The sequence below is a fragment of the Macrotis lagotis genome, chromosome 4 (genome assembly GCF_037893015.1).
Source record: "Macrotis lagotis isolate mMagLag1 chromosome 4, bilby.v1.9.chrom.fasta, whole genome shotgun sequence".
In the NCBI taxonomy this organism is placed as follows: Eukaryota; Metazoa; Chordata; class Mammalia; order Peramelemorphia; family Peramelidae; genus Macrotis; species Macrotis lagotis.
In genome coordinates, this window is record NC_133661.1 from 185,463,483 (window position 1) to 185,478,477 (window position 14,995).

Here is a 14,995-nt window from a genome sequence, read left to right on the forward strand (position 1 = left end):
CAATTGAATTCAAAGCCTTGTCCTTAACGTTTACAGGCAAGGTACAGGTAGTAGATGCCAAAGACATGAACTGACTAAAAACTGACTTTTTATAGTTGTCTCATTTTTATTATTTTATCATAATCCAAATGAATTAATTAGGTATAAGCTTAGAAAATTTTGATTCTCCCCATGCTGTAATCATTTCATCAGTTTGGGTTAATTTTTGTTGTCCATTTTCTTGCTGTAATTTCATGGAAAATGTCCATTCGAGATTCTGAATACCTTTTCATTTAATGATCGCAGTGGAGGTTGCTCACATTTACTTGATTGATAGCTTAAAATTCTTCCATATTTTCATTTTCCCATTTTCACTGGGTTTTCAGAAAAGGGTGAATCTTAGGAGAAAATATACATAGCATATACATTTCCACATTAGCTGCTACCAAAACTGTGTCTCATTTTGCATAATTTGTCTTTCATCTGTCATTGATCCTTTAGAATTATTTATAATTGGTCATTTCATTGATCAGAGTTCATTAATCTTCAAAGTGATCTTTTTTCTAAGCTATGTTGTAGGAGTTAATAACATGAGTTAATAACATCTGGAAAAGGACTATTCACAACAAATTCATTTGAAATTATTATTGCAATTGATTTGAAATTATTTTTCCCATCTATGACATTAAAATTTTTAAATTTTAATTTTGTTCCCAAATTAACAGAACATGAAATAGAGAATTTAAATATGTAATCTTAGTGGGGAAATGTACAAATAATAACTATACTCCTAAAGTGAAATAAAACTGGTACTATATAGATTTAAATCCAGGGGTATTCATCATTTTAGCTCTTCTGGTCCTATCCACCCAAGAAAAATCCATCTAGGACTCCACAGGAAATTCATTATTCATGTTGACAATGCAAGAACTATAAATGTGAGCACAAAAACAAATCTAGTTGCTGGGCAGGTTGGACATAAAGCTGATTTAAACATTTTACAAAATTTTTCCATAAAATTTTTGCAAAAGTAGGAATATAAGGAATCATCCCTATCTTATGATACAAATAAGATCTTGATACCTAAATCAGGGAGAGCTAAGAGATAGAGATGTTGGAATGACTAGGTGGCCCAATGGATAGAGCACCGGCCCTGGAGTCAGGAGTACCTGAGTTCAGTTTGGCCCCAGACACTTAATAATGACCTAGCTATGTGGCCTTGGGCAAGCCACTTAACTGCATTTGCTTTGCAAGAACCTTAAAAAATAAAAGATCAAGAGATAGAGATGTTTAGACTGATTTCCTAATGGAATCTTTTCATAGACTTGTATGTATCACATATCTTAGTGCTACATAAAATATCTGGTGGAATGTTGGCATTGACAATATGGGACAAGCTTGCATGGGAAAGACTTTGGTAATTAATGGAACTTTGACATTTCTCTATGGAAATCTATACTTTCTCCTGCCAAAAGTTTAGACTCATTTTTGTTGTTTTCAACCAGATAAACATGCTTTCAGAGAAACTCTTAGGATTTTGCAAGGCAAATGGGGTTAAGTGGCTTGCCCACAGCTAGGTCATTATTAAGTGTCTGAACCCAGGTATTCCTGACTCCAAGGCCGGTGATTTATCCACTGCACCACATAGCCGCCGCCAGAGACATCATTTTAAATGATTTTTCACACTTTATTCATCCACCTAATTTTTTTTCTTTGGATGGTCAGAAGAGTCCAAGTTGTAGAGGAATTCCTGTTGGATGTTGAGAGTTTTCCAAACTACTTAGAAAGGCTTACCATTTACAATAATCATTCATAATTTTTTTAGAGTTCTCATGGTGAAGAATTCTATTCATTAACTTGTAGATATGGACTAAAAATGCAAGAAGAGACACATTTTTGGACATGGACAATGTGATCATTTGCTTTACTTTGCTTATTTTAAAAATGGTTTTGTTTTTCCTTATTTTTAGTATAGCTGGTTTTGTGTGTACATAAGAGTGTTTGTGCACACATTTTTACAAGATGGATTCAGAGAGTTAGCTGGAAATTTGAAGATTTGAATCTTCAGGGAGTAGGGAAAAAGGTCCTGGGAGGTTGCAAGCATAAGGTAAATTTTAAGCTGATTCTGTGGTGTGGAGTGAGCACACTTGAGGTATGGAAAATAGCTAGCCTAAAGATATGTGGTGGATGAATGTTAGAGATGGCTAGATCATAGAAGATGTAGCGCTAATGCTTAATAAACACTTGCCATCTGTGTCCAACCCCTCTGAACTTCAGTTTTTGAAGTGGAGAAAACAGTTAACTAGCATTTTCTTTTTTTTTCCTTTTCTTCTCGTTTTGTACAAATGGTTTTTTTAACATTAATAAAATATTCTTGTTAAAGAGTAAACGAAACACCCCCTCCCCCCATAAATATAGACTTGCTTGAGCAATAAAGTAAAGGGGAGAGAAAAAAATTAAAATTAAAATAAATAATAATAATTGTAGGTATGGCCAGGTGGTGCAATGGAAGAAGCACCAGCCCTGGAGCCATGAGCACCCAAGCCCACATCCAGCCCTGTAGACCCACCAATCACCCAGCCCCATTGATATGCAAGCCACCCGATCCCCACTGCCCTGCAAAAACCAAAAAGAAGGAAAAAAAACGACCCAAAATAAAATAAAATAGTAATAATAGTAGGGGTGGCTGACAGCATTGCCCCTTGAGCCAGGAGCACCTGGGTCCAAATACGGCCTCAGACAACCAATGATTACCCTGCTATGCGGTTCCAGGCAGGTTCCAGCTCCACTTGCCCTGCACCCCCCCCCCCCCCAAGTAATAAGTCTTTGTTCCAACACCAACAGCTCTGTCATAGGTGGATCACATTCTTTATGGTAAGTCCATCGCAACAGTTATTTCCATATTTTTCCACCATTGCCATTGCTGATCACAACTCCCTCCTTTCTTATTTCTCCACTACCATGTACTATATTTTCTCTCTCCTTTCACTGACTCTGCTGTAGGGTAGCTGAGTGGCACAGCAGACAGATCCCAGACTCTGGGGCCAAGAGGCCCTGAACCCACATACCAGCCCTTAGGCCCAGCATCTGCCCAGCCCTATAGTCCCGGACAGGCCATCCAATCCCAGCCCCTTGCAAGTAGTAAAAAGGAAAATGCATTATATCTGACCACTCTCCCTCCATGGCCCATCCTCTCCTCCTTTATTCACATCCCCACCCCTTCCTCCTGCTCCCCCCTCCTTCTTACTCCAGATGCCTATACCCTATTGAGTATATATGCTTTCTTCTATCCACCTGTGATGAGAGTGAAGATTCCCCCTTGGCCTTCCCCCCTTCTATATCATTGCAATAGCTCATTGTAATAAAGAAAAATCTTATTATATGAAATATCTTGGCCTATTCCCCTCTCCTTTTTACTTTCTCTCATTAATTTCCCTTTTTTCTGTTGACTCCATTTTTACACAATATTTTATCTTCAAATTCAGCTTTCTCTTTCTACCTGCTCTGTTAATTGAAACTAGAATTTTCAAGGAAGGTTGATCATATTCTAGTCTCAATTTCTTTCATGGACACAAATTACTTATAAAAGACTTTCAGGGAAATATTGAAGGACATGGAATGATTATGCACTATGTTTTCATTTTAGCATAATTTTTCAGTTGTCTCTTTCACCTGATGAGTTAAAATAGTAAAGTGGTCACGATGTCTTCCCTCTTCTAAGCATTGAAATTCCATTTCTTCTTGAAATTTTAGATTATTATTATATGCATTTTTTTTAGATTTTTCAAGGCAATGGGGTTAAGTGGCTTGCCTAAGGCCATAGGGCTAGCTAATTAACTGTCTGGGGTTGGATTTGAACCCAGGTACTCCTGACTCCAAGGCTGGTTCTCTATTCACTGCACCATCTAGCCACCCCCCCCCCCCATATGCATTGTTTTGAGGTAGCTTTTCAAGTAACATTTTTTTTCCTTCACCACATTATCCTTAGTATCCTTGCTTCTCCAAAGAGAGCCATGGGATATATTTAAAAGACCAGAGAAAGAGGTAGGGGGCAAACTTATTGATGTAGAATGCCCATTTCTCATATACTGTTTCGAAAGGGTGTCTTTTCTTTAGTTTTGCATATGACAAACTGCTTGTTATTTGCAGCATTTGATTTGCCTTTGTATTTTTTTGTTTAGTTGTACTTATTTGACATCATTTCATGTCTCTGACTTCATATCAATTCTTATAGTATATTCCATAACATTCATGTATCATTATTTCCCCAAATAATAGACATTTACTTTATTTCTAATTCTTTGCTGTCACAAGAATGCTGTCAAAAATATTTTGATGTATTTTGATATTTTCTTATCAGGAGCATCCTTGTTCTTGAATTCCAGTGTGCAAATCTCTTGGTCAAAAACTTCAACAAAATAGTTTATTGATACTAAGATAGTAGCTTCATTTCTTGAACTAGAGTTGTAAAAATCTGGTAAAGAAACTTATTTAATCTCTCAACCTTGGGTTATCTCTTCCTAAAACAGAGCACATACCACACAATTGTTTGTGGAGCAAATAAGATATAAAACACTTTGCATACTGGAATGCCTTGTTTTTATTATTAGTCTGAAAATTCTCTGAAAATTGCTTTATTTAAGTAGGCACCTTATACATAATAGGTCACATATCTGTGTTTACCATGTGATAGTTTTCATACATTTACATGAGGTCTACAGTCTCAGTTATTTAAACTTTTTTGACTGATGAACTGTACACAATTTCCTCCCATCCAATCCTCAAAGTTCTAGAAGCAAATTATTTTCCTGCTTCTGCTCACTTCCACTCTGTCTTTCCAAATTCATGATTACTTAAGAGATCAATTGTAATCCATTATTTAGAAAGATCATCAGCCATTCCCCAAATGATGGACATCCCCTCAATTTCCCTTCTTTGCCATCTCGAGGAGTTTTTATACATATAGTTCATGTGGATCTTTCCCCTTTTTATAAAAATCTAGGACCCTGACCTCTCTAGTAGTGGATATGTACAGTTTTATTGCCCTTTGGGAGTAGTTCCAAAGTGCTCGCCATAATTATTGGATCAGTTCACAACTCCACCATCACAGTGCATCAGTGTCTCAATTTTCCCACATTGCTTACAATTTTGGGGAATAAAACTGTAAATGTCTTTGGATCCAGCAGGACTACTTTGTCTATCTTCTAAAGAGGGGGATAAGATGTCAACAAGGTATATAATACGCAAGAACATGAAAAATTTCTGAGTGACTTGATAATTAAGAGAAAAGAGATTTCAACTGTAGGGATATCAAAAAAGCCACATGTAGGAAGTGGTAATTGAATTAGAATATGAACAATCTGTTCATGATTATGTCAAGCTTTTGAGGAAGTGTTATGTGAATTTCATAATACTTTGAATATTTTTCAACCTTGGGAATGAGGAGTGTCATGAACAGTTTCGAGAGGTTTTGTAATTTGTCCTTTGAATATTTTTCTATCATTCTTCATAACTGTAGCTTTGCTCAGTGTTTCTTTACTGAAGGTGAACTTAATTTTCAGACAAGTGAAACCCAGGATAAGGTAATTACAGAATCTAGATAGTTAAAAGGAATTATAGAACTATCAGGTAAACCAAAATTGCAAACCCAAGAATGGGGTCCATTTTATGAGTGTACATTTTGTTAGGGAGTGTGATATATTGACAGTTATCAGTGTAAATTTTATGTCTTCAGCAGTGGTTGTAACTAGAGCTGTTGATTTCATTAGGGGAAGATTCTACTATTGCAGTGAGACATCTTTATGACTTTTTGTGTACTTAACAGATGTTCTTGTGGTTTACTCTGGTTGATTTACCTAAGAGTTACATAGTCTATAAGGCTGGTTTTGAATCTAGATCTCAGTGATTCCAGGAGTACTCTCTGTCCTTTTGTTTTGCTTTCATAAAAAGGCATGAAATTTACCCTAAGTTTGTTTCCTATAAATAATAAAATTTGGTATTTTAGAAAGGCATCCTTACCATTTTTTTTGTTTTTCTACTTTGATGCATCTGTGGCTGTCTATTTAGTAATGTATATCAGAGTTCATACAAACCAAGGGCCCTTAATCCATCCATAATTCTGTTGAGGAATCTACTGTTGAACAATCTACCAGGAAGCCTGTAGGCCTTTTTTTGTTATTTTTTATTCTTACTATTTCTCAGTTTGTGATAAGCTTGTTTCTTCCCATTCATAGGTTTTATTATGAATTAAATATTTGCCAGTAATTTTCCTTTAGTAAAGTGTTTTCAGCTTTTATTTAATTTATTTTTGTATTTTGCAATTTATCCCCTCATCTTGCTTCCCTCCCCACCCCTCCATAGAAGGCAGTCTGTTAGTCTTTACATTGTTTTCATGCTATATATTGGTAAGAGATTGCAAAATTTTGTAATAAGAAATGGTTTTCTTTTTTAAATTATAGTTGTTTGATCTTTAAAGTCCACAATTCTTTCTCTAGATTAAGGTGGTATTCTTTTGCACATTCCCCCAAATTGTACCTCCTTGTTGCACTGATGAATCAGCAAGTCAGTTAAGTATGGTTGTACACAACAGCAGCAACATGGGGTTGATGATCAGCGATTCTGCTCATCTTGCACAGCATCAGTTGGTGCAGGCTTCTGAATTCCCATTCCTTCAGTTAAACAGTAGTGTTCCATAATGTACATATACCACAATTTGTTCAGCCATTTCCCAATTGCCGGGCATTCAGTCAGTTTCCTATTCTTTGCCACCCCAAACAGAGCTGCTATGAATATTTTTGTAGAAGTGATGTCTTTACTTTTAAAAAAAAAAAAATTTAAGGCAGTGGGAGTAAGTGACTTTCCCAAGGTTACACAACTAGGCATTAATTATTAAGTGTCCGAGGCCGCATTTGAACTCAGGTACTTTTGACTCTAGGGCCAGTGCTCTATCCATTTAGTTATGTAGCTGCCCCCTGTTTTTACAAACCTTTTCAATGATCACTTGAGAATTTAGACCCAGTTAGCAGTATTGCTGTATCAAAGGGTATGCACATTTTTATTGTCCTTTGGGCGTAACTTCCACAAGTTTTCATTCAATAAATTCTTATTATGTTCTAGTACTTAGTATACTACATGGTTGGAATATTATTTTTTACCTCAATGGGTATATATTCATTTGAGGTATACATAATTAATATACATTAATATTATGGATGGTAGATTGGATCCCATCACATTGACAAATTTTGATATTAGCACTTTCAAAATTTAGATCACTTTCTCTGTACAAGAATAGCCAGTTCTACTTCAGACCTTCATTACTTCTTGCCTTGAAAAAAAGAATGAGAAATATACAATCCTGTTTGGTAGAAATGCATCATTTAAATTTGGAATATTGTTTTCTGTTATAGTATAGTGTTGTAATTAGTTTTCCTACCTAGTTTCCCATGCTGATCGTCATTTACCTCCTTAAGTAATTTTCTTGAAACTTCTTTGACCATTTTCTAGCTAGTCTTCTAATGAATTTCAGTGGTTTCTGATAAATCTCTAGAATCAAATATGAACTGTCATGTTCTTGCATTATACTGGGATTGCTCTTTCCCCATCTCTACCTTGTTTCTTTGAAAACTCAGCTCAGATCTCACCTTCTGTAGATTTTTTTTTGTGGACCCCTGTTCACCCCACCCCACCCCCACCTACTGAAGCCACTTGAATAAAATTATTTACCATCTACTCTGAATCTTTTACATGTTTGTTTATGTACCATATTATTTGAAGCTCCAAGGATTGGAATGAGGAACTCACTTCCATTTGAAGTGAGTTAATGTGAATTTCATTTCCTTTATATTCGAAAGTCTGTCCTTCTTCCAGAATTTATCATTAGAAATGTTCAATTTAGTTACCATTTGTCTTGGCATTTGAGATCTGTTTAATTTTTTTGGGCAGGGAGAGTCCATCTGAATTCTTGATTCATGCCTTTATTTTCTGTATTCAGTAGCTCTAGGTAGTTGAATTATTTTATTTCCTACATTTTCAGGTTATTTGCTGAGCATTTTGCCTTTGAAAGCTTATATCATTTTAATGTTCTATTCACTGCTTCACCTAGTTCCCCATGTCCTTTATTCTTGCTCTTTTTTTCATATAGTTTTAGAAAGGTTGGAATAGCAGTACGAGAAAGCCATTAATGGCGTACATCTTAGGTAAAGATTAGATAAGTCTTGAAGATTACAGAGAAAACTCCCTTCTTACTGATAATTCTATATTATCTGCAAATACTAATTGAGATGAAAGCTTCCAACAAAGTTAAAGCATACAGAATGAACTCAAATTAAGAATTTTCATGTAACAGTAGTCTTGAGACAGTCATTTAAAGGGATATCCTTTTTCAATAATTTCAAAATGGATATAATATTTGGGCATATTTTAACTAACAAATGTTTCTTAAACATAAACTCACTTCACAAGTATTAACTTCCTTTTATGTCAGGACACAATGAAACAGTCTCTACTCATAAGGAGTTGATTCTAATGAGAGAGCTAAATAAACAATCTGTAACAAATTAAAGATTAAAAGTTAAGTTTGGGTAAGAGCTGTAGCAGTTAAGAAGATCAGGAAGGGCTTCATGAAGGGCTTCATGAAGAAAGGACGGCCTGACCTTGTCTTAAAATGAATCTTTGAAGCAAAAGTATGGAGGATGTGCATTTAAAGAGTTGTACAAAACCCTTAACTATGTTTTAACAATATACGATATTCTCTCCAAATGGAATGAGGGTAACATTTTCTTAATTTAGTTTTTGTAGTTTTCTTTTTCTAGGTTTTTTTTTGGTTTATTTACTCTGTAGTAGTACATCTAGTAGCTCTTAATGTTTTTTTCTAAATTTAGTCAGCCATTTTTCCAGTACTTCTTGTGCTTCCCATTTACTGTGCTGGGCAACATAATCTTTCATTACATTTGTGTACATTTGTTTTAATGGTTCAGCAGTTGTTTTAATTGTTTTTGTCTTATGTTTTTTTTGTCACATTTGTGTCTTCCTTTTAAAACAGTTCATTTCCTTATAGCAAATACTAAAAGTGAAAGTGAAGAATAGATATTGAAGAACTTAAACTGATTTACAACTCAACTGAGAACATCTGACCCCCAAATGTAATATTATTCTATATCCACATTCCTACCCCAAAAAGTAAAATGGCAGGGAGTCTATTCTTATTTTTCAGTCTAACTTGGTCTGATGAATAGAATAAAATATATAGTAACTTTTTGGTTATTGCCTTCATTCCATTTTATCAACATCAATTTGACTTAGTGGATACCTCAAACTTTATACTTCACCATGTGATTTGTCATATTTTGCTAATGAACTTGTATTTTAAAACAGTATTGCCTTTAGATGTCATGATTTTGATTATCTGGAACATGCAAGTTTTTATATTGAAAAGATTCCTCGTCCATTAGATTGTTTTGCACCACTTATGTCTAAGTAATAGCTTGAGTTGTATCTTTTTAATTTTTTTAGCCATTCAGATTGTCAGCAGCTCATTGAATTATATTGTCTTGTTTTCCCCTCTTTCATGTTGATTTTGATCTTTGATATTGATAGTCTCACTCATAATTGATTCTGAAATTGCTTCCACTTACAAAATCAGTTCTTTCCTGTCAAGATTGAGTTTGCTAATGTTTATCAAAATCTTTGGTAATAATAATAATAATAATAAATGGGAAAAATTCCTTTTATTCAGATCCTGAGAAGTATATTTGCCATCTATTTTGAAAAAAAAGGCAAGCCAGTAAGGGAGTAAAAGGATTTATATTTATATATTTATAAAAATGTGTGTGTATATATTATATAAATGAATTTTTAGGTATATATATATATATATATATATACACAGACACATATACATATACATACACACACATACACATACGAATCAATTTTGAACTCTCCATTGTGATGCATTAGTATAATTTTAAATAAGAGAAAATAGTAGATAAGTAGTTCAGAAGTGTTTAGGCCAATATTAAGGCACTTTGATATATAATTTCTTCCTCATTTCCCTTGCCCTTCCCCTATCCTTATTAAGTTCAGCAAACTAAATATTGTTAATAAAATGAAAACTAGGAAATTTAAGATTTCCTTTATCAGTGAGTGATGGCTCATTTGTAATGTTATTTTACTAAGAGCGTTCTAAAACAGTTCTGACTAGTAGATAATACAAGTAAAAATATTTCATTTTTTTAGCATTTATACAGCTGTACCTAGAAACAACCATTATTCCTCACTCCCACCACCAACTTATTGTTACAATAACCCTGTGAAGTATATGGGTTCTGTTGTCTTTCTCCACTTGAAAAATTGAGGCAATGACTAATGACTTGACATGTGTAATAAGTAAGGTGAGATTTGAACTCAGTGCTTCTTGACTGGGGTCTAGTGCTCTATCTACCAGTCCTTAAATTTCTATAGCTGTCTAATTTGCATTAGACAAATTTTAAGGTAAATAAATACTTAAGGAATTATTTTGTTTTGAAATTTAAATTAATTTATTCCAACAACATGCAAAGATAGTTTTCAGCATTGACCTTTTTCCAAGATTTTGAATTGCATATTTTTCTCCTTTCATGATTGTAATTTATAAACACTATCTTTGAATGTTTAAAGATGATAGTTAATGATTGACATTTGACATTTACTGCTCTGTTTAATATGATTAACCAATAATTTTTTCACTTTGTAGAAATTTACTTTATTACTATTTATTTATAATTGATTCTAAATGGAAGTTATTACATTTTTGCAAATTATTATACTCTGAATTATACACTTAAATTGACAACCATTCCATTGTTTAACAAGCATTTTTTATTTGAAATCATAAATGCCTCCTCTTTAGGTCAAAAAGGCTGTTCTCTAAACTAGTCATATATTAAATTTTACTTTAAATATTTTCTAAAATGAACAGATTTTAGCAAATAAAAATCTTAACCAGTTGGGATTTACAATTAACACCTTTATGAATAGTTTTTGCACCATCTTTTAGGAAATAGGAATTTCTTTGTTTCACTCTCATTTTTTCATTGCTTCAAGAACATGAAAGATCTTGGTGTCTCCCAAAGCCCCCCAGAAAGCCGTGGATAAGATAATGTAAATTTACTGTTTAATATTTTCCTATTTCCTATTTTATATCTTAGGTATTAAAATTTTCTTCCTTTGCAAATGTGAAAGAAATTTATCATGTTTGTTTCTTATAGGATGTACAGCTACCCAGCACGTGTACCACCTCCTCCTCCCATTGCTCGTGCAGTAGTGCCCTCAAAACGCCAGCGTGTGTCAGGAAACACTTCACGCAGAGGCAAAAGTGGCTTTAATTCCAAGAGTGGACAGCGGGGCTCTTCATCCAAATCTGGCAAATGTAAGTTATTTTAATTACTACAACTTTCTTAATTTTATCTTTTAAGGATTGTCAGGCTTTCTTAAGTATATAGGAATAAAAAGGGGTAGATCATCAATGTGCAATAAGTATCAACGGAATTTTGGTACTACTTTCATATACCTATCTCTTTCTTTATTCTACCACCTTTCAGGGTAAATTGAACTGGAAGTGTTTATTTACATGCTTTTAGAGAAATGTTTTTGGTTTTATTTTTATTATTTTTTTGAAGTTGATTATAATGTTAGGTGTAAAGCAGAGTGGAAAGAGATCTTAAAATAGACTGAGTGAGATAAAGAATAATACTCTTGCCAGATTTTAGAAAGTAGAATTCACCCTGATTCTCACAAATTCATTGATTCCAACTCCGGCTTTACCTAATAATGGTCTGGTGTCTACTTAGTCCTGTGGGGATTCTTATGATTTCTTTCTTGAATCTAACCTTGTGGTTTGTTTGGGGTTATAGTGAAAGGTGATGATCTTCAAACAATTAAGAAGGAATTAACCCAGATAAAACAGAAAGTGGATTCTTTATTGGAGAGCCTGGAAAAAATTGAGAAAGAACAAAGCAAGCAAACAGGTAAATGGTGTTCTGTCTCTCAGAAGTTGTTGGGGGGGTTACTATTATCATCACAAAAGGTAGTTGAAAGTATGCTGAAATAATGGGATATGGAACTGTGAAATTGGGAATGGAATTTTTGTGGGAGGATTTAGACTCGTGCTGCAGTTGTATGATTATTAGCTGGGGATTGTCTACATCCTGTGGACATTACTTGCCCCCTAGACAGACTTGTCCTTCTCATCCCCAGTAGAGATGAAGAATGATAAGTCAGAAGAGGAGCAGAGCAGCAGCTCCCTGAAGAAAGATGAGACTAATGTGAAGATGGAGTCTGAGGGGGGTGCAGATGACTCTGCTGAGGAGGGGGACCTACTGGATGATGATGATAATGAAGATCGGGGGGATGACCAGGTGAAAACTGGGGAAGGAAAGAAAGATATGGTGGAAGGGGGGGAACTAGGAACACCTGGAATGTTTCTAACTGTCCTTTTGTCTCTTTTGTAGCTGGAGTTGATCAAGGATGATGAAAAAGAAGCTGAAGAAGGAGAGGATGACAGAGACAGTGCTAATGGCGAAGACGACTCTTAAGCACATGTTGGGAGTTTTAGAACTCGTCCCATTATTTCTTTACCTAGGCGCTTGTCTATGATCAAACTTTTCACCAGATCCTCTCCCTTAGTATCTTCCAGCACATGTTCACTGTTGTACCCAACTTTATCCTTCCCATGTTTGTTAATTCTGCCCTGCGCCTAGTCCCTTTCCCATTTCCTTCAATTCTCCTAGTAGTTATATTAAGTCTCCTGTAATTTTGCTCTTAATTTTGATACCTCTTTATGACTTAACAATAAAAAGGATGTATGGTTTTTATCAGCTGTCTCCAAAGGAATCTCTTGTTATGCAGGGAGTGAGCACAGTTCTCTGTTCAAATTCTAACTTGAGGCTAGTAGCTACTTCCAAAAGTGAAAAGGCAATCTCATTTGATTCAGCTCCCTGTATCTGAGAACTTTGAGTATCTTTACCTAAAATTATGATGTGGGGGCTACAAAAATGTAATTTTTTTTGTGAATGACAGTTGTTAGTAGAAATGCATAAAGAGGTACTTCAGAAGAGGAATTAGTGTGTGCTTATATTTTTTTTAAATAGACTTTGTTTTCTAAAGTTGATATTGTGGGTTATTCATGTGAAAAAGCCTGATGTTTGGAACTTTTTTCTCAAAATAAAAAAAATTATATTAAACCAGGAATTTAACGAGGAAAAAATGACCCCATTCCCTGGTTTTTCTTTATGCAAAAGTTTTTCATTGTTTTATAATTGTTTGCTTATTAAACTTCCATGAAATTAGCATGAATTTAGCAGGTATATTATTAAGAATTACTACTTATCCTTTAGTCATGTCTTCTAATGCACATATTAGTTGTTATTTGTTTAAATTTTGTTTCTTCCAAAGGCTGCATTTGGACTGGACAATTTTTTGTTCTGAGTTGAGTTCTATGTAGTGTGAATTTAGGAAGGTAAAATACTACCACTACCACCACCTCAAAAAAAAATCCTTTTTTAGATGGTATTTGCATGCTATTTAATTCAGTTTGGGTGACTGTAAATTTCATACTAGTTAGTAATACCAAAAGATAAAAAATTGAGACAGGAAAATGGAATTTGAATTCATTGTGACATTTTAAGGATTATGTTCCTTAATAATGTTCTTTATGGAAAGAATTAAGGATTATTAAGAGGACTTAACTAGCTAAATGAAATAAGAAGTGGAGTTAGATGACTGGTGTCAGTTCACGGATAGGGAAAATGAGATTCTTAAACAATGTTCTCCCATTCCCTTTCCAGGTGATCCTGTTAATTCAGGGGAGATTGGTGTGCATGTACATTTATTTCTCTTTCATACTTGTAACAACTTAATGTTAACAGTATCATTTTAGCAAAGCAAAGGCCAAAGTGTAGAAGGAGTTCTCCAAGCAGTTTTTCCTTATTTTGTACTGGTACTAGTTGTTGTAAAAAAATATACTGTTGGAAAGTCATATTATGTTTTCTGTTGGTATTTCTTAGTTTGGCCATTAATTGGAGCATAGTGAACATAATTCCTCAGCTTTTCTTTTTTTTCCATTTGGAAAGAGATATGTCAAATAATTTGTCAGAATGCTTTCTTTCTAGAAGTTCAAAGTACATGTCCACCAGCTGAGAAATAATGTCATTATTCTTCCAAAGCCCAACCAGTTTGCAAGGATTTCCAGCTCACTATACATAATACTCAGTTTTCTTTTCTGGATCTTGTTACAAAAGCCAGTTTTATAAAATACTAAACGATAATAAGTTAGCCATTTAAGTTCATATCCTGCCAGTAAACGATTAGATTAGTAATTTTTGGTGTCAGATTCCAATTTAACGTGACATTTAGGTTGGCGTCAAGTTAAATTTATGCTTTCCTGTTCACTCATTGGAATCAAGAAACAACTTAAATGTCCTCAATCTAAGCCAGAGTGAGCCTTTAGAATGGATATAATTGTTCTTGGCACATAGGATGAGTGAGAAATAAATAAAAAACGAAGTAGTTAAATTTTTTTGGATGACTTCTATCTTTGCAAGTACCCTATGTTTTCTTGCTATCTTCCTGGGCTTGAATAAAATATCCCCCAATTTGACCCTATTTGAAAGTGTCCCATGTTTCAATGTTTTCATTCAAAATGTCCACTTCCTTAGTTCTAGTAACTTTACAGTTGGATTAGGGAAAATATCTCATTAAATTAATTTATTTTAATGACTTAATCTTCACAGGATATTTGATTTTTAATATGGAAAAAGATCTTAATTAAATTTTGAATTTATGAGCATTCTACTACCTAAATACATTTATCAGGCTGAACCTGAGTGTCATGAATTTGAGTATTTCAGGTGGCGTAATGGATAAAGCACTGGCCTTGGAGTCAGGAGTACCTGGCTTCAAACCCGATCTCAGACACTTAATAATTACCTAGCTGTGTGGCCTTGGGCAAGCCACTTAACCCCATTTGCCTTGCAAA

At 34.3% G+C, this 14,995-nt stretch overlaps 1 protein-coding gene across 7 annotated transcripts in view; it reads left to right on the plus strand.

The window, feature by feature from the left end:
- Window positions 1–13,228, plus strand: part of HNRNPC (heterogeneous nuclear ribonucleoprotein C) — a 47,800-nt gene extending 34,572 nt beyond the window's left edge. For 5 of the 7 annotated variants that reach the window (XM_074234927.1, XM_074234926.1, XM_074234931.1 and 2 more), the window contains 4 exons: window positions 11,229–11,389; window positions 11,874–11,987; window positions 12,217–12,377; window positions 12,471–13,228. In XM_074234927.1, coding sequence (XP_074091028.1) covers window positions 11,229–11,389; window positions 11,874–11,987; window positions 12,217–12,377; window positions 12,471–12,554 — 520 coding nt within the window. In that variant the 3' untranslated portion in view covers window positions 12,555–13,228. The remainder of the gene's footprint in view (window positions 1–11,228; window positions 11,390–11,873; window positions 11,988–12,216; window positions 12,378–12,470) is intronic. The other 2 variants (XM_074234930.1, XM_074234932.1) reach the window with 1 other exon arrangement.
- Window positions 13,229–14,995: the final 1,767 nt, after the last annotated feature.